The sequence below is a fragment of the Salvelinus sp. IW2-2015 genome, linkage group LG4p, assembly GCF_002910315.2.
Source record: "Salvelinus sp. IW2-2015 linkage group LG4p, ASM291031v2, whole genome shotgun sequence".
NCBI classification, from domain to species: domain Eukaryota; kingdom Metazoa; phylum Chordata; class Actinopteri; order Salmoniformes; family Salmonidae; genus Salvelinus; species Salvelinus sp. IW2-2015.
This window is the reverse complement of record NC_036841.1, coordinates 4077809-4096625: the sequence shown is the minus strand read 5'-3', so window position 1 is coordinate 4096625 and position 18817 is coordinate 4077809. Positions and strand designations below refer to the sequence as shown.

At 42.1% G+C, this 18817-nt stretch overlaps 3 protein-coding genes across 7 annotated transcripts in view; 2 read left to right on the top strand and 1 right to left on the bottom strand.

Moving 5' to 3' along the window:
* The window catches only part of mettl16 (methyltransferase 16, N6-methyladenosine), a 28208-nt gene extending 18519 nt beyond the window's left edge, over nucleotides 1-9689 (top strand). For all 3 annotated transcript variants that reach the window (XM_023980720.2, XM_023980713.2, XM_023980710.2), the window contains exons 9-10: nucleotides 5092-5268; nucleotides 8637-9689. In XM_023980720.2, the coding sequence (XP_023836488.1) occupies nucleotides 5092-5268; nucleotides 8637-9359 (900 nt within the window). In that variant the 3' untranslated portion in view covers nucleotides 9360-9689. The remainder of the gene's footprint in view (nucleotides 1-5091; nucleotides 5269-8636) is intronic.
* limk1a (LIM domain kinase 1a) overlaps nucleotides 1-18817 on the bottom strand; it is a 526526-nt gene that overhangs the window by 337666 nt on the left and 170043 nt on the right. The window lies entirely within an intron of this gene.
* Nucleotides 10762-18817, top strand: part of mnta (MAX network transcriptional repressor a) — a 28416-nt gene continuing 20360 nt past the window's right edge. Inside the window, exon 1 of one of the 3 annotated variants that reach the window (XM_023980696.2) lies at nucleotides 10762-12771. In XM_023980696.2, the coding sequence (XP_023836464.1) occupies nucleotides 12699-12771 (73 nt within the window). In that variant the 5' untranslated portion in view covers nucleotides 10762-12698. Of the gene's footprint in view, nucleotides 12772-13829; nucleotides 13950-18817 lie in introns of those variants that run through there. The other 2 variants (XM_023980688.2, XM_023980707.2) reach the window with 2 other exon arrangements.

Sequence of the window (18817 nt, the reverse complement as noted above, 5' to 3'; positions counted from 1 at the left end):
AGTATTTGAATCCAGGTATGAGTCTAGACTAGACACTGTCAATTCTTTCTCCTATTGACTAGTCTGATAACACCTTTTTTCTATGGAAGGATAATACATTAATTAAACATCTCACAGATAACTGATCTAAGACCAGTTTGAAGGTCGTAGTCCAGTCCTCCATTCTGTGCTGACTAGGTCAGTTAGCCATATTGTCTGAGTGACTGACTGACTGCAATGTCATTATTGCATTGTTTCACTGCAGACCCGATCTGGCAATCTGGTGCATTTAAATAGGATTTTATGGACCAATGAATAAATGTTAACCTATAGCACAGTTTAAGGTAGAGCCCTGTGGTATTATTATGTGGGGGACTTGCTTAGGGAAGAAATTCCTCCACCAAAGCAGCGCTGAGGCAAGGTACAGCAGGGCCAATGTCATTGCTGAGGTGTAGGACATGGAAGGAGCGCCCCCTTGTGGTGTTTTGATATTACCAACTCAATTTTTTTAATGGTATGGTTCTTTGCCTTCACAATGCAATGTGTTGACACAAAGATGAGCTAAGGAGGAACGTGGAGGGTAAAGAATAGCAGTCACAGGGAGGGAGAGACGGGTATGCAGGTCATGACTCATTCCTGGCCGAAATCTACAGGAGTCCAAGACTATCTCTACATCAATCCCTCTTTCACTCACTCATTGTCACGGAATGAGTGAGCAAAAGTATTTTGCTTCCTCTTCTCCGTCCGCTCTTCTCCTCCCTTCACTCATCTGTTTCTCTCCTCACTACATCTTCATCCATCATTCCCCAGCTATCCAGAGGGATTTCCATGGTGACTAGGAAAGTAGTGGAGCAGGTTGAGCGCTTCAAGTTCCTTGGCGTCCACATCACCAGCAAACTAACATGGTCCAAGCACACCATGACAGTCGTGAAGAGGGCACGACAAAACCTATTCCCCCTCAGGAGACTGAAAAGATTTGGCATGGGGTCTCAGATCCTCAAAAGGTTCTACAGCTGCACCATCGAAAGCATCCTGACGGGTTGCATCACTGCCTGCTTTGGCAACTGCTCGGACTCCGACCGCAAGGCACTACAGAGGGTAGTGCGTACGTCAGAGTACATCACCGGGGCCAAGCTTCCTGCCATCCAAGACCTCTATACCAGGCGGTGTCAGAGGAAGGCCCTAAAAATTGTCAAAGACTCCAGCCACCCTAGTCATAGACTGTTCTCTCTGCTACCGCACGGCAAGCGGTACCAGAGCGCCAAGTCTAGGTCCAAGAGGCTTCTAAACACCTACCCCCAAGCCATAAGACTCCTGACCATCTAATCAAATGGCTACCCAGACTATTTGCATTGTACCCCCCCTCCTCCTCTTTTACACTGCTGCTACTCTATTATCTATGCATAGGCACTTTAATAACTCTACCTACATGTACATATTACCTCGACACCGGTGCCCCCGCACATTGACTCTGTACCGGTACCCCCTGTATATAGCCCCGCTATTGTTATTTACTGCTGCTCTTTAATTCTTTTTGGGGTATTTTCTTAACTGCATTGTTGGTTAAGGGCTTGTAAGGAAGCATTTCACTGTAAGGTCTACTACACCTGTTGTATTCGGTGCATGTGACATAACATTTGAAGTGAGACTTCACTTTAGAAATTGTTAACTCAATGTCGTCAATGTTTAAGCTTAATTGTCAGTTTCTCTGAGGGTGTGTAGTGTACTACTTGTAATAGTGTACTACTATTTTTTCAAACCTTTCTGAATTTAAAAGTAATCCTCTAGTTTTTCAAAAGTATCTGATTACAATATTTTTGCTGGTAACGGATGAGTTAGCGGTTTTTGGTAATCCCATAATGTAACGGATTAAATCCGTTACTCCCCAACCCTGCCTGTGTAAGTATTTACAGTGCATTCGGAAAGTACTTTTCCCACATTTTGTTACATTACAGCCTTATTTTAAAATGTATTAACTATTTTTTTCCCCCATCAATCTACATACAATAACCCATAATGACAAACAAAACTTTTCTGAATTTTGGGAAATAACAAAATAAAACTGAAATCACATTTACGAGTATTCAGACCCTTTACTTAGCACTTTGTTGAAGCACCTTTGGCAGCAATTACAGCCTCGAGTGTTCTTGGGTATGACTACACGCTTGTCACACGTGTGTTTGGGGAGTTTCTCCCGCTCTTCTCTGCAGATCCTCTCAAGCTCTGTCAGGTTGTAGGGGAGCGTTGCTGCACAGCTATTTTCAGGTCTCTCCAGATGTTCGATCGGGTTCAAGTCTGGGCTCTGGCTGGGCCACTCAAGGACATTCAGAGACCTGTCCCGAAGCCACTCCTGCTTTGTCTTGCCTGTGTGCTTAGGGTCGTTGTCCTGTTGGAAGGTGAACCTTAGCCCCAGTCTGAGGTCCTGGGCACTCTGGAGCAGGTTTTTAATCAAGGATCTCTGTATTTTGCTTTGTTCATCTTTCCCTTGATCCTGACTAGTCACCCAGTCCCTGCCACTGAAAAACATCCCCACAGCATGTTGTTGCCAGCACCATGCTTCACCATAGGGAAGGTGCCAGGTTTCCTCCAGATGTGACGCTTGGCATTAAGCCAAGGAGTTCAATCTTGGTTTCCTCAGACCAGAGAATCTTGTTTTTCATGGTCAGATTCCTTTAACTTTTACTGCCTCAGAAACCCGGATCCGGGAGCACCCCCCACCCCCCACACACTGATTAGCATAGATAGCATAGCTTCAGAAGTAGATAGTAGCATCTAAATATCATTAAATCACAAGTCCAAGACACCAGATGAAAGATACAGATCTTGTGAATAAAGCCACCATTTCAGATTTTTAAAATGTTTTACAGGGAAGACAAAATATGTAATCTATTAGCTAAACACGTTAGCAAAATACACCACTATTCTAACTCCCATCAGTTTCTTACTCCCTTCAGGTGCTTCACCAATTCGGGCTCAACTAAGATATGTAGCCAATAACCTATAAAAAAAACCATCAGATGACAGTCTGATAACATATTCATGGTATAGGATAGTTTTTGTTAGAAAAAAGTGCAGTATTTCAGGTAGAAATCACAGTTTACAACTTGACGACCAGCACCAAATCCACTAGAATTACTAGATAGAAGCAACGTGTAGGACCAATTTACTCAATCATAAAACATTATAAAAAATAGACAAAGCATGCAATGGAAAGACACCAGTTCTTGTGATTTCAGACCATATTTCAGATTTTCTAAGCGTTTTTTCAGCGAAAAACACATAAATCGATAAGTTAGCATACTACATGTTCCAACGTTACCAGAGCACGATTCCAGCCAAAGAGCGCTATAACGTAACCACCGCCAAAAGATATTAATTTTTTCACTAACCTTCTCAGAATTCTTCCGTGACACTCCTGTAACATCATTTTACAACATACATATACAGTTGTTCGAAAGGTGCATATTAGCCATACAAAACCGTGGTTTACACAATGAAATTACTAGGAAATCAAGCCTCAATATGTCTGACGTCATCTATCAGAGTGATCTAGTTTAATTAAAAGCTAATCATTTACTTGACTAAAAATACAGGGTTGACAGGAATCGAAAGACAAATTATTCTTAATGCAACCGCTGATTTACATTTTTAAAATTATCCTTACTTTCAATACAGGGTTGGCCAAGTGAAGCTATACCAAACAAAATGGCGATATGTGCGTTTAAAATATTTCGACAGAAACACGGTTTATCATATTAAATATTGCTTACTTTGAGCTGATCTTCCATCATATTCTTGGGCAATGTATCTTTCTATGTTATAAGACGTCTTTTGGTCGATAGATGTCCTCTGTCCTTCGAAATGGTCCATCACCACGACCGACACCCTAAAGCGTGTCAACTTTCAGAGTGCACGACAAAGAAATTCCTCAAATCGCACTAAACGGATATAAATTGATATAAAACGGTTAAAATTCACTACTTATGATGTTTTTTAACAACTATAACGACTGAAAACATGACCGGAGAAATACTGCTGGTTAGAAAACGATTTGGAACGAGGCATGTCCGATGTCCTTTACGCTTCAGGTGCACGTTGAGAAAGGGTGGTCTCTGTACATTTTGGTCATTTATAATGGCGTGAAGTCCCATCGATTTCAGAAAACGTTGATGACGTACAGACACCCAGAGGAAGACGTAGCAGGTCGGTTTCATTATAGCATTCACTGTGGCCTTATAAACAGACCCCAGATCAGAGGTAAAAATTTCTGAAATCTGAACCCTGTCATGAAAAGTGCTGTAGAAATTGTTCTGTACCACTCAGAGACAAAATTTCAACTCCTATAGAAACTATAGACTGTTTTCTATCCAATAATAACAATAATATGCATATTGTACGATCAAGAATTGAGTACGAGGCAGTTTAATTTGGAAATGTAAAAAAAAAAATAATGCTAACAGCTCCCCCTATTGACAAAAGGTTAATTAAGTCCCTTTTGGCAAACTCCAAGCGGGCTGTCGTGCCATTTACTGAGGAGTGGCTTCTGTCTGGCCACTCTACCATAAAGGCCTGGTTGGTGGAGTGCTGCAGAGATGGTTGTTCTTCTTGAAGGTTCTCCCATCTCCACAGAGGAACTCTGGAGCTCTGTCAGCGTGACCATCGGGTTCTTGGTCACCTCCCTGACCAAGGCCCTTCTCCCCCGATTGCTCAGTTTGGCGGGTGACCAGCATGTGTTTTTGTTTTAAATAAATATGCAAAAATGTCCACAAACCTGTTTTCGCTTTGTCATTATGGGGTATTGTGTGTAGATTGCTGAGGAAATTGTTATATTAAATCCATTTTAGAATAAGGTAACAAAATATAGAAAAAGTCAATGGGTTTGACTACTTCCCGAATGCACTGTATATTGTGCATTTACTAGCAGTCTTCCACACTGTCATCATGAATCACCCTTTTTTTTATCTGGGCAGGTTTAAGATGGATTCACTTTTTCCAAATAAATGTTTTACCTACTTTGAAGTATGACTACATCTTCACCAGAAGTTTTTAATTACCTCTTTCCGTAAACCCCACAATCTGTAAATTGATATTTTATTTCTCTCTCCATCTCAGTCTCCACCCAGTAAGAAGAGGAAGCTGGAGAAGTCTCGTAAGCCACTGACCTTCATGCTGCTTCAGCCCACAGTGAAGGAGCTGCAGTCCCAGGCCTCCTCTATAGGCTGTCCCTCCAACACCAGGCCTGTAGAGACCATCACTGCCTGGCTGGAGAAGACACTCAGTGACCTAAAGGTAAACACATACAGGGTTTTTTCTGGGTCAAAAGGGGGCTTAGGTGGTGGGTGTGGCCGGCCCGTCTGTGCAGCTGAATTCGTTGCAGGCCTGCGGGCAAGAACATTTTAAAGGCACACACCTTGGCAGGGGAGAGCAAAGTTTGCTGTTTTTAAAGCTAATTTCCTCCAATCTACACACTGCCATGGAGCTGAGAGAATATTTTGCCGTTTTAAAACTAATTTCCTGTAATTCTACGTATTTTGCCATGGCTTATGCTGAGTTTAGTGCTGAGCGATTTGGGCTTTTTGAGGTCCGTACGATTATACTCATTGTTGTTGAATTTTCCCCAAACATAAGGCTTTGAATTTAGGCCTAAAAGTGTATTGCTTTGCTGTTTTTTTTGCAGTATTACTTTAGTGTCTTTTGTACACAATACTGTATGTTCACGCTGTCATTTAGCTCATTATTGTGGAGTCACTACAATGTTGATCCATCCTCCGTTTTCTCCCATCACAGCCATTGAACTCTGTAGTCGTTTTAAAATGACCAATGGGCTCCTGGTGACATCCCTAAGCAGTTTCCTTCCTGTCCTGCAGCTCAGTTCAGAAGGACAACCATCTTTGTGTTTGGGTGGTTTAATACATCATCCACAGCCTAATTATTAACATGACCATGCTTAGTGATATTCAATCACTGGCCTATGAGGCTTTGGAAAAACTCCCTGGTCTTTGTAGTTTAGTCGGTGCTTGAAATTCAGTACTTGATAGACCTTACAGAAAACATAATTAATGTATGTATGGGGGACAGGAAGGGGTAGTCATTAAAAAAAGTACTCTTATTTCAGAGTGAGAGTCCATATAACTTATGATTTGTTAAGCCAAAGTTTTACTTCTGAACTAATTTAGGCTTGCCTAAACAAAAGGGGGTGAATACTTATGCAACTTTTTTTTCACTTTGATCTACACAATACTCTGACAAATTGCTATTAAATCTATTTCAATCTCACTTGAACTTTTTTTTCACATTTGGTTAGTTAGGAGTAGTTTCTATAGGCTTTGTATTGTTTTTTGATTACTTTATTCAATATTTCAAAATTACTATTTTAGTAGTACTTGAAACGTAAATCAGGCATACTTTTATGACTCCTGAACACCAACTATCAGTCACTTAGATCTATTTTCCAGTAGAGATACCTTGTGAAGCAACTGCCCTCTATTCCTCATGATCACGCATTCTTCTCTCTCGCTGTGTCTGCCCCACACTAACCTAATGTAGCAGCCGTAAAAGAAACACAGACCGCACAAGTAGATGTGCAATGGATTATGGTCATTGTAGTTAATTATGTTTTCTGCGGTAAACTATATAGAATATTGGCCTGCTGGAAACTACAGCTCCCTACATCGCACAGTTCGGCCTTGATCTGATTTATCTCAGGGGAAAGTGTGCAATGTGCTCATTGAGCTCTCAGGGGAAAAAATGGAATTCAAATAGTTGAACAGACATTGGTCAATTTGTTGTTTTAAAAACCAATGTATGAAATTGAGCACTAGTTGTTATGCTCTAACATAAGGAAATCAATGTGAGCCCAAAATACTCCTGAATGCATCATTATTTGAATTATAGATTCTCCCAGACAGTACCTCTTCTTTTGGTGATTGTTGATATTATACAAAAAATAGGTCCATTATCTTTTCTACATACTTTCTACACACCGGAAAGTATTCAGACCCCTTGACTTTTTCCACATTGTTACTTTAACAGCCTTGTTCTAAAATGGATTAAATGTTTTCCTCAATCTACACACAACACCCAATAATGACAAAGCAATAACAGGTTCTGAAATGTTACCAATTTTATAAAAAACAACTTCTACTTATTTACATAAGTATTCAGACCCTTTGCTATGAGTCTTGAAATTGAGCTCTGGTACATCCTGTTTCCATTGATAATCCTTGATGTTTCTACAACTTGATTGGAGTCCACCTGTGGTAAATACAATTGATTGGACATGATTTGTAAAGGCACACCTGTCTAAATAAAGGTCCCACAGTTGACAGTGCATGTCAGAGCAAAAACCAAGCCCAGAGGTCGGAGGAATTGTCCGTAGATCTCCGAGACAGGATTGTATCGAGGCAAAGATCTGGGGAAGGGTACAAAAAGTCTGCAGCATTGAAGGTCCCATTCTTAAATGGAAAAAGTTTGGAACCGAGGCTCTTCCTAGAGCTGGCCGCTTTGGTAGAGCTACAGAGTTCCTCTGTGGAGATGGGAGAATCTTCCAGAAGGACACTCATCTCTGCAGCACTCCACCAATCAGGCCTTTATGGTAGAGTGGCCAGATGGAAAGCCACTCCTCAGTAAAAAGGCACATGAATGCCCTCTTGGAGTTTGCCAAAAGTCACCTAAAAAAACTCAGACCATGAGAAACAAAATTCTGGTCTGAGGAAACCAAGCTTGAACTCTCTGGCCTGAATGCCTAGTCTGGAGGAAACATGGCACCATCCCTACGGTGCAGCATCATGCTGTGGGGATGTTTTTCAGCGGCAGGGACTGGGCGACTAGTCAGGATCAAGGCAAAGATGAACGGAGCAAAGTAGAGATCCTCGCTGAAAGCCTGCTCCAGAGCGCTCAGGACCTCAGACTGGGGTGAAGGTTCACCTTCCAACAGGAGAACGACCCTAAGCACACTGCCAAGACAATGCAGGAGTGGCTTCAGGACAAGTCTGAATGTCTGAGTGGCCCAGCCAGAGCCCGGACTTGAACCTGATCGAACATCTCTGGAGAGACCTGAAAATAGCTGGGGAGCAGACCTGAAAATAGCTGTGCAGCGACGCTCCCCATCGAACCTGACAGAGCTTGAGGATCTGCAGAGAAGAATGGGAGAAACTCCCCAAATACAGGTTTGCCAAGCTTGTAGCGTCATACCCAAGACTGTAATCGTTGCCAAAGGTGCTTCAACAAAGCACTGAGTAAAGGGTCTGAATACTTATGTAAATGTGATTTCAATTTTTTTTTTTTTTTTTTTATGTGCAGAAAATTCTTTGCCTGTTCTTGCTGTGTCATTATGGGGTATTGCGAATATATTTTTTATAATAAGGCTAATGTAACAAAGTGGAAAGTCGGTCTGAATACATTCTGAATGCACATATAATACGCCCAATACTTTTCTATGCAAAAAAAACTGACACACAGCAATCACAAGAACACTCCGCAACACACACACTTGTACTGTAAGGAACACATACCGCACCACACAACTCCTTAAGCATTTACATGTACACACCTCATTCATTGACATGCCTTACTGCAAACATACACCCTAACCCAGTTTTTCCAACAGAGGTATACAAATCCTAGATAAAATACACAACTGTCATTATGTTCTACAGGTGCTGTACAAGCGTGTCCCATGTGGGAGGAAGGAGCGGAGTCTGTTCCTGACTGTTGTGGAGAACACCTGGATCCACGGGAGACAGAGACGCAGAGACCAGGGCCGACACCTCAGAGAGCTGCCCAGAGCGCCCCCCAGTGGTATTTCCACCACCCCTTCCTCAGTCACAGCCCAGCACCACTCCTCTACACACATTCCGGATAGCTCACACTCAGATTCACACACTCCCACGGCAGCACAAGGGCCAGGCAGTGTTCCACAGTCAGGGACCAACCGGGCCAACTCTCAGGGGGCCAGCGGACAGGAAGTTCTAAGCCAGGAGGAGGAAACCAGCTGTGTCCCAGTCAAGAACAGTGGGACAGAGGAGGATGTCATCATGGAGTCTTCTCCTACCTCTATAACACCCAATACCACACTGGCACAGACAGCACTACCCACCACAACACAGAAACAGGAAGCCATAATCACACCAGAGGAAGTACCTATCGAAACACAGGAACAGGAAGTCAATGCCACTGGACAGGAAGTGATGCAGCCACAGAGCCCTGGCGCTGGGCAACACTTCCTGTTTAAGTGCTTGGTGAACGTGAAGGCAGAGGAGCAGGATGTTGCCGTGGAGATCCACTGGGTGGAAGGCCAAAACAAGGACCTGATGAACCAACTGTGTACCTACCTGAAGAACACTCTGTTTAGAGTGGTGGCCAAGCCACTGGGGACATAATGGAACATAGTTAACCTGTAGTACTGGGTCATGTTCATTAAGCAAAAAATGGTAGACGGGAACGTAACTTACCAGTTGTCCTGTATTCTATTTGTGACCCGTTTGTAGCAGGTAGTGAAATGTTCATTAGTTTCACCTAGTCTCCTTGTCAAGGTTATAATGAGCAGTGACTATTTTAGTTAATTCAAGTTTGATAAATTACATTTAGAAATGTGTTTTAGCAATATGTCATGTCTATTTCCATGTTCAGTTAGTGTTTTACACACAGGTGGTTTATTCCAGACATTAAATTTGTTGAGGATGCCGTTTCCATAAACTGCAGCTAATCCACTTGTTTCCGCCTGTTGATGAAATACAGCTTTAACACATTCTGGGGAGACACTTGCTTCACCTTTTTATAAGTGGCCTGTCGTAGTATCACAATTAGGAAGTGATGCCAGCCAAATTAGACTGCTATTGAGTTGTTCAGCTAGTAATGAATGGTCTTTGTACACACACACACACTTTGTCTGAAACAATACCTCCTAGTAACGCAGGATATCCAATCTTTCCTGTGCCTAGAGTGCCTGTACATTGGAATTGTCCGTAGACAATTGTCACATGAACAGACACACTTCCTGAGCAGAGATTTAGTGGTGAATACCAGAAAGTGGCCCAGCAGTGGACCCAAAGTGTATTTGCCACGTGCACAGGATACAACTGGTGTAAAACAGTACTGTGAAATTCTTACCTTGAGCTCTTTCCCAACAATGCAGCGCTGGTAATAATATATAATCAATTGACAGCAGTGTTATGGTAGTAATAAATCTAATCATTATAGACGCAGAGGTGGTGTGTGAATGTGGCTGTAAGTGTATGGTGTCAGTGAGTAGAGACCTGTGGATGGGCATAGTCAGTGTGGATAGCCTGGGGGAGAGCAGTAGTTAGCAAGTTGAGTCTTATGGCCAGGGGATAGGAGTCTGTTTGTCTGAGCCTTGATGCACCGTTACCGCCTGTCGGATGTGAACATGGAGAACAGTCCATGTCTCGGGTGGCTGGAGTCTTTGGCCATTTTTCTGGCCTTTCTCAGGCATGTCCTGGATGGCTAGGAGCTCACCCCCAGTGATGCGCTGGGCTGTCCGCACCACCCTTTGTAGGGACTTCCGGTGCAGTTGCCATACCAGAGGGATACAACCAGTCAAGATGTACTCAATGGTACAGCTGTAAAGACAGTGTGAGTGTATATACAATATCACATTTTATTGGTCACATGTGTTTAGCAGCTGTTATTGCGAGTAGCGAAATACTTGTTTCTAGTTCCCACAGTGCAGCAATATCTAACAATTTCAAAACAAATACCTAATACACACAAATCTAAGTAAAGGAATAGAATAATTAAGCAATAATGCCCGAGTAGGTGTGGTATATTGGCCATATATCACAAACCCCTGAGGTGCCTTATTGCTATTATAAACTAGTTACCAATGTAATTAGAGCAGTAAAAATAAGTTGTCAAACCCGTGGTATACGGTCTGATATACCATGGCTGTCAGCCAATCATTCAGGGCTCGAACCACCAAGTTTATAAGAATATATGGATGAGCAATTTCTGTATAGAATACAGTATATACATATGAGATGAGTAACACAAGATATGTAAACATTAAAGTGACTAGTGTTCCATTTATTAAAGTGGCCAATGATTTCAAGTCTATGTAGGTAGCAGCCTAGTGATGGCTATTTAACAGTCTGATGGCCTTGAGAGACTGAAAAACAGCTTTTCTCGGTCCCAGCTTTGATGGACCTGTACTGACCTCGCCTTCTGGACGATAGCAGGGTGAACAGGCAGTGGCTCGGGTGGTCATTGATTATCTTTTTGGCCTTCCTGTGACATCGGGTGCTATAGGCGTCTTGGAGGGCATGTAGTTTAACCTGGTGATGCGTCGTGCAGACCGCACCACCCTTTGGAGAGCCCTGCGGTTGTGGGCGGTGCAGTTGCCATACCAGGCAGTGATACAGCCCAACAGGATGCACTCAATTGTGCATCTGTAAAAGGTGACAATATATGTGAGTTCACAGCTCTGTTTGAGTGCAACTGTGTCACTATCACAGTGGCCTTTTTTTAAAGCCGCAATATTGACTTCCTGCTCGTATTGCTGTGTCAGTGTGATACATAGAACAGCAATGTGCTGATTACAACAGAGGCTTGTGTCTCTATTTGACACACAATGGTTGCTTGAGGTGGTGTTACTTTTTTGTTGAATTTATGATAACTTTGGTCTTGAAAACAGTTAAATAGCTATCACGCCAGTAAAAAACAAGCAAGCATAATACTTGTTAATTATCTAAGTTGAAGGGGTATGCTGGCAAAGTAAAAGAACATTACTGCCCATAGTTAAACTGAGAAAATGGACTACTCACCGAACATCCAGCCAGTTAGCCCAAGGTCGTCGACGCTCGGCCATGTGGCGGGACAGGCGTACTGTCTCTTTATATAACAAACGTTCGAATTGCTCTCGTTTAAAGCCGCCCCGCCCTGTAAGCACGTTGTTTGTGAATTGACTATCCCACCACGCCCTTTGTATGACTAATGGAACATTTATGACGGTTGACACGGCCACAGTTTGCAACACGATCAATAAATTACATGTTTCCCTTAACATTACTTTAAACAGACACAACTGTGATGACTAATACATGTATGGCAGAAATTGATCGCTGGTTGCTGAGGCCACAGACCTGGAGACCGAATCATAATATTCGAATGATGGCTACTGCACTTTGCCCATGTGTTCAAGCGCTATACCTTGTTGTTCTCCCAGGTGATTGGCTATTGGGGAATGACATGTCTTGCCGTGAACGGATACAGATAAATCGTGGATTAGGAATAAATGATAGAACATGTAGTTTGTGTTAATCATAACACTATGAAATTCGATGTTGAAACAACTTTGGGAATCAACATGCTGAGTTGTTTAAATTCAACCGAGGAACGACTTTCACAATTTGTTTAATTTTCATGCTTCGTTTCTTTCATTCTAAGAAATAGCAGCAGGTCAGTCGATTCCAAGACTCCATTTCTTGTTTTCTTTGTCATTGCGGTGTCTAGGAGGGAACACATGTGTGGGCGGTCATAAATGGTATGCTTTTGGCCCTGATTTGTTACCTACTACTCAGCGCCATCTTGTTGCAACTCCTCTACGTATGTGGAAGAGTTTCTACGAGGGGTCTCCGATTACCCTTTTCTTCCGTTTTGCTGATTGAAAGACTGGATCCTTACACTGAAAAATAAAGTGCATACCCTGTAACATTTGCTAAACATTTTTACTTGTAACGTTTTGTTTCCAATACGGAGAAGAAATGAGCATCGAGACGCTTTTAGAAGCAGCAAAGTTTTTGGAATTGCAAGCCCAGCAACAACAGAAAGCACGTGGTATGTAAAGGTTGCAATCAATTATAGGTTTTCTAGAGGCTTTCAAAGTTTAAAGGATCGAACGAATTCGTTATTTAGATGTGTCAAATTTCTAAGGTCTTTCTACTGTGAGAAGACTCTGCATGCATTTTACCTCTATGTAAATGGACTTTAACCGTAATAAATTATTTTGGTTTATAATTTAAAATTACGTGCACAGTTGATTGTATTGCCTTTGTTTGCGTTGGGGGGTTGTGATTAGACTTCCTTGTCTCGACTATATAGTTGGCTTTACTGAGTTTAAATGTCTTGAGCAATTTGATTTGTGTGTGATTTTTAATGGTAGCCTATTTCAGTGGCTCCTTGTTCTAAGAAGTTGACTACAAATGTATAATTTGGATGTGTAACAGGAGAATGTAGCCATGTGAATTTTACTGCATTAAAGACGTACGATGATCGAAACGCCTCCTATCAAGTCTTGAAACGATCGTGTTTATTTGCAACACTGTTTCCAACTATGATATCTTGGCAAAACCCTGTAACCTTAACATTTGGCGACCTCTTTTAAAGTTGAATAGTAACCTTCATTCATTATTTTACATTCGAGAAAACAACTCGCAGGAAAGGGCGGTGGCGACGGGAGCGCTAAATCCGTTTAGCATAATTTGACCTGACATAACAGGGGATCATATGACAGATTTCAGGTTTCCCTCTCGGTTTATGTGGCGATCGGTCTTTTGAACTCCTAAAATGATTGTATGACAACAACTTTACATTTTGTGATTTCGTACATGGCACTTTTTAAACTGAAATGTAGGCTAAATAGAGCATTCCTAGTAAAGGAACCTTCGGCTCGCGCGCTAATCACGTATTTTTTTTGCGTGTTGCTGGTGACGTGTCCAAATTGATCATGCCCCATATCTGCAACGGGGGCCGGCCCTTTCACCACGTGCATGCTCGGCACGCCTACACTCGGAGGCCCACTCCCTGTTCTCTTCTCTAGTGCTGCTGCTGGTCAGTGTGGAAGAAAGTAGGGCAGTGTTTCTCCCGCTCGACTGTACTCACTCCTCTGCTATGTGCTGTGGTTATATAAGTGGAACTACACATGTTTTTAACTCCATTCTATCAAGGCTATAGAGCTAAAAACAACGATGCAAAATTTCACTAGATATTTAGTAAGTCAAGCAAACATTAACCAAGTAACTCGTTTTTCCTGTACTTTGAATGTGTATGTTATTATATTAGAGCTCATGGTAGTCTCGAGTCAACCAATTTACTGAAGAAAATAAGGTTATTGGAAAGTGTTTTAATTGACAAACTAATGCCGTTGACAAACAAACTTATACCAGACTTGACTCTCATGTTGATTTACAAAATTATGTTTATAAATTGCATGAGAACTAGGCTATCCTCAACTGTGCCTCCGATTTTTTTTTTAACCGGAAACCAAGGAGTGGGCGTCCTTCTCTCACATCGTAGGTCAATGCTTTCACTTCTTGGTTCTCAACCCATGAGTAATCAGATGGTAAAACTAACAACAACCCCTTCCTCTACCTTATCCACAGCTTCCTACTCACCAGTCAGTTTCTTGATTTGTCATTCATTTGCAGAGAGGACAGAGGGGTAATGACCTGTGTACATAGTCATTGAATGCTGGTCACTTTAATGTTTACATACAGTTTTACCCACTTTATGTTTGTACTGTATTTTAGTCATGGCTCATCATATAACTACTGCTGTATACATCTTTTCTATTAATATACTGTCAATAATAGCGATACACACCATCATATATATTTATATTCTGGACTCTGACATTGCCTGTTCTTATATTTATGTGTATTATTAGGTATTACTGCACTGTTGGAGCTAGGAACATAAGCATTTCACTACACCCGCGAGAGCATCTGCAAAATATGTGTAAGCGACCAATACTATTTGATTTAGTAGTTTCGACACCTCAACACTCTGTACTCTGCACTTAAAGGGAGGTTTAAGTATGTAATGGGTTTTTAAAGGACCATCCTTCTCAGATGCATGTAGAGGAGGACTTATTCCTGGCTTTGGGCAGGAGTTGATCTCTGGAATGGGTTTGTAAAGGACCATTCTTCTCATGTACTTGTAGAGTGGAATTAGACAGTGCTGGCTTTGTATTTGATGTACTCAGTTTGACCTTTTGAATCCTACTCTGGGTGTGTGACTGGGCAAGGTTGAGCCAATCCTTCTGGGGTTTGTCCGAACCAATCTAGTCCTCCTGGGGTTTTATGGGTTGTTCTTGTATGTGGGAGGAGAGCACTTAATGGACTGCAACTTCTCAGGGCTCCTGAACTTTGAACTTTGACTGCAATTTGTCGCTAATGAGTGTAGCGGATAGGCCTGAGGTGGTGGTTAAAAACTAATGATGGTGTTGTTCACACTGATGACAGTGCTAGGGTGTGCACTAATACAACCCTGGTCTTGGACATTTTATTTTTTACTAACTTAAGTCGGCCTAGTTCGGGTTAAGTTAATAAGGGGGGAATCAAAAATAAAATAAAATTTCACAAAAGTAGTGCAGTGGGCCTTTTAATAGTCTTGTATTAGCGGCCTGATAGCCGTCTGGAGCATGTGGGCAACCCCCACCCACACTCGATGAACAATATCGCAGCACCCCCAAACTACTTTCCGCGGCTATGACATTTACATTTTAGTCATTTAGCAGACGCTCTTATCCAGAGCGACTTACAGTAGAGTGCATACATTTTATTACATTTTTACATACTGAGACAAGGATATCCCTACCGGCCAAACCCTCCCTAACCCGGACGACGCTATGCCGATTGTGCGTCGCCCCACGGATCTCCCGGCTGCGACAGAGCCTGGGCGCGAACCCAGCCCAGCCTGGGCGCGAACCCAGAGACTTTGGTGGCGCAGCTAGCACTGCGATGCAGTGCCCTAGACCACTGCGCCACCCGGGAGAATAGCTATGATCTGCTATTTATTTGAGACTCTTATTTAAGACTGAGGTGGCTTTCAGTGTCGCTGATGATCTGGCCTCTGCTGTGCTGGGGAGAGCAGAGCTGTTGCTTGTTCCTGGCTATGAAGAAAATATGTCCAATGCCTGTGTTCACTGTGAAATCATGTTCCATGTATGTTATGGCCTTGGCCTCTTTTGGAAGATGCGCAGGCAGAGAGCGTTGTTTTGACCGACACACACTGTTATGCTATACTTTGAGACTTTCGCTTTTGTCAATATTTTTGACTACAGTCAGCTATACCCTCCCGATAATCAGGTAAATTACCACAGCTTGGGCCCAATCCATTGTATGACCTCAATATCTCCCACGCTTCTGAGAAGTTCTCAGAACAACCCAATTGGATATGGTGGTATAAGGGAAGAAGGCAACATTGTGTAGCTAACGTGCTGTAATGGCCAGACTTGGCACGGCTCTGCTCCGCCCCTTATCAACGTAAAGGATGGCTGTAAAAGCTCTCTTGTGTCTGACGGGTTCTAACACTACTGTTACCATAGCAACTGGACCCCCCTCCCTTCCCCCTAGTATCTACACATTGAAACATGTGCTGTGGGGGGGGGGGTGATTCTCCAATCTGATTGGATGAAGATAGGTGAGGTCGTTGCTAGATCTCAGGGATTCAACCCCCTCTTTTCCTTTGTCTCTCTGGCTTGTCCAGGTTGTCTTCCTTTCCCCCCCACTCTGAGACGACATTGTGTTGAAAGAACAAGGAATACGCAATGTGAGCTCATTCTCAAGGACAGCACGTGGACCTAATGTTAAGAGCATCAGTACTGAACTGTTCTAACATACAAGTCTGTCTCTTTCTCTCTGGGCTCTCAGTAGATGTGGAGGTATCACAGAAGGAAGTTTCCCAGAAAAACAATTCTGCTTCAGCTCAAAGTTTCACAAACTCTTCATTACAGTATGTAGGCCTAAACATACTACAGTCGTTGCATATGGGTCTCCAGTAAGGATATTCATTTGGGGAATTACAGAAGCTCGTAATATCCCAACAGAATATATCCCTTTCTACATTGGAACTATGCCAGTATGAATGGGATGGGGCGAGAGGCATAAAACCTGCTTTTACTTGGACACACTGACCTTGGAATATACCCCACTCCCTCTTCAATAAAAAAAAAAAAATGTCTCACACACTGAGCGCAGCACAGATTTTACCACACACACTGTCAGTCAGTCCTCCTGTCATACTACAGACTAGAGGTCGACCGATTAATCGGAATGGCTGATTTAATTAGGGCCGATTTCAAGTTTTCATAACAATCCGTAATTGGCATTTTTGGACACTGGTCATGGCCAATTACATTGCACTTCTCGAGGACACTGCGTGGCAGGCTGACTACCTGTTATGCGAGTGCAGCAAGGAGCCAAGGTAAGATGCTAGCTAGCATTAAACGTATCTTATAAAAATCAATCAATCTTAACATAATCACTAGTTAACTACACATGGTTGATGAAATTACTAGTTTATCTAGCTGGTTCTGCGTTGCATATAGTCGATGCGGTGCCTTATCATTGTAATTTATCATTGAATCATAGCCTACTTCACCAAACGGGTGATTTAACAAGCGCATTTGTGAAAAAACACTGTCGTTGCACCAATGTGTACCTAAACATCAACGCCTTTCTTAAAATCAATACACAAGTATATATTTTTAAACCTGCATATTTAGTTAGCAGACAATATTAACATGAATTTCTTTTAAATAGGGAAATTGTGTCACTTCTCTTGTGTTCTGTGCAACAGAGTCAGGGTATATGCAGCAGTTTGGGCCGCCTGGCTCGTTGCGAACTGAAGACTTTCTTCCTAACAAAGACAGCCAACTTCGCCAAACGGGGGATGATTTAACAAAAGCACAATCGTTGCACGAATGTACCTAACCATAAACATCAATGCCTTTCTTAAAATCAATACACAGAAGTATATATTTTTAAACCTACATATTTAGTTAAAAGAAATTCATGTTAGCAGGCAATATAAAACTAGGGAAATTGTCACTTCTCTTGCATTCATTGCACGCAGAGTCAGGGTATATGCAACAGTTTGGGCCGCCTGGCTCGTTGCAAACTAATTTGCCAGAATTTTACGTAATTATGACAATATTGAAGGTTGTGCAATGTAACAGGAATATTTAGACTTATGGATGCCACCCGTTAGATAAAATACGGAATGGTTCCGTATTTCACTGAAAGAATAAACATTTTATTTTCGAAATGCTAGTTTCTGGATTTGACCATATTAATGACCTAAGGCTCGTATTTCTGTGTGTTCTTATGTTATAATTAAGTCTGCGATTTGATAGAGCAGTCTGACTGAGCGGTGGTAGGCAGCAGCAGGCTCGTAAGCATTCATTCAAACAGCACTTTAGTGCGTTTTGCCAGCAGCTCTTCGCAATGCTTCAAGCATTGCGCTGTTTATGACTTCAAGCCTATCAACTCCCGAGATTAGGCTGGTGTAATCGATGTGAAATGGCTAGCTAGTTAGCGGGGTGTGCGCTAATAGCGTTTCAAACGTCACTCGCTCTGAGACTTGGAGTAGTTGTTCCCCTTGCTCTGCATGGGTAACGCTGCTTCGAGGGTGGCTGTTGTCGTTGTGTTCCTGGTTCGAGCCCAGGTAGGAGCGAGGAGAGGGACGGAAGCTATACTGTTACACTGGCAATACTAAAGTGCCTATAAGAACATCCAATAGTCAAAGGTATATGAAATACAAATGGTATAGAGAGAAATGGTCCTATAATTCCTATAATAACCTCAACCTAAAACTTCTTACCTGGGAATATTGAAGACTCATGTTAAAAGGAACCACCAGCTTTCATATGTTCTCATGTTCTGAGCAAGGAACTTAAACCGTTAGCTTTTTTACATGGCACATATTGCACTTTTACTTCTCCACTTTGTTTTTGCCATATTTAAACCAAATTGAACATGTTTCATTATTTATTTGAGGCTAAAGTGATTTGATTCATGTATTATATTAAGTTAAAATAAAAGTGTTAATTCAGTATTGTTGTAATTGTCATTATYACAAATCAATACATTTTWAAAAATCG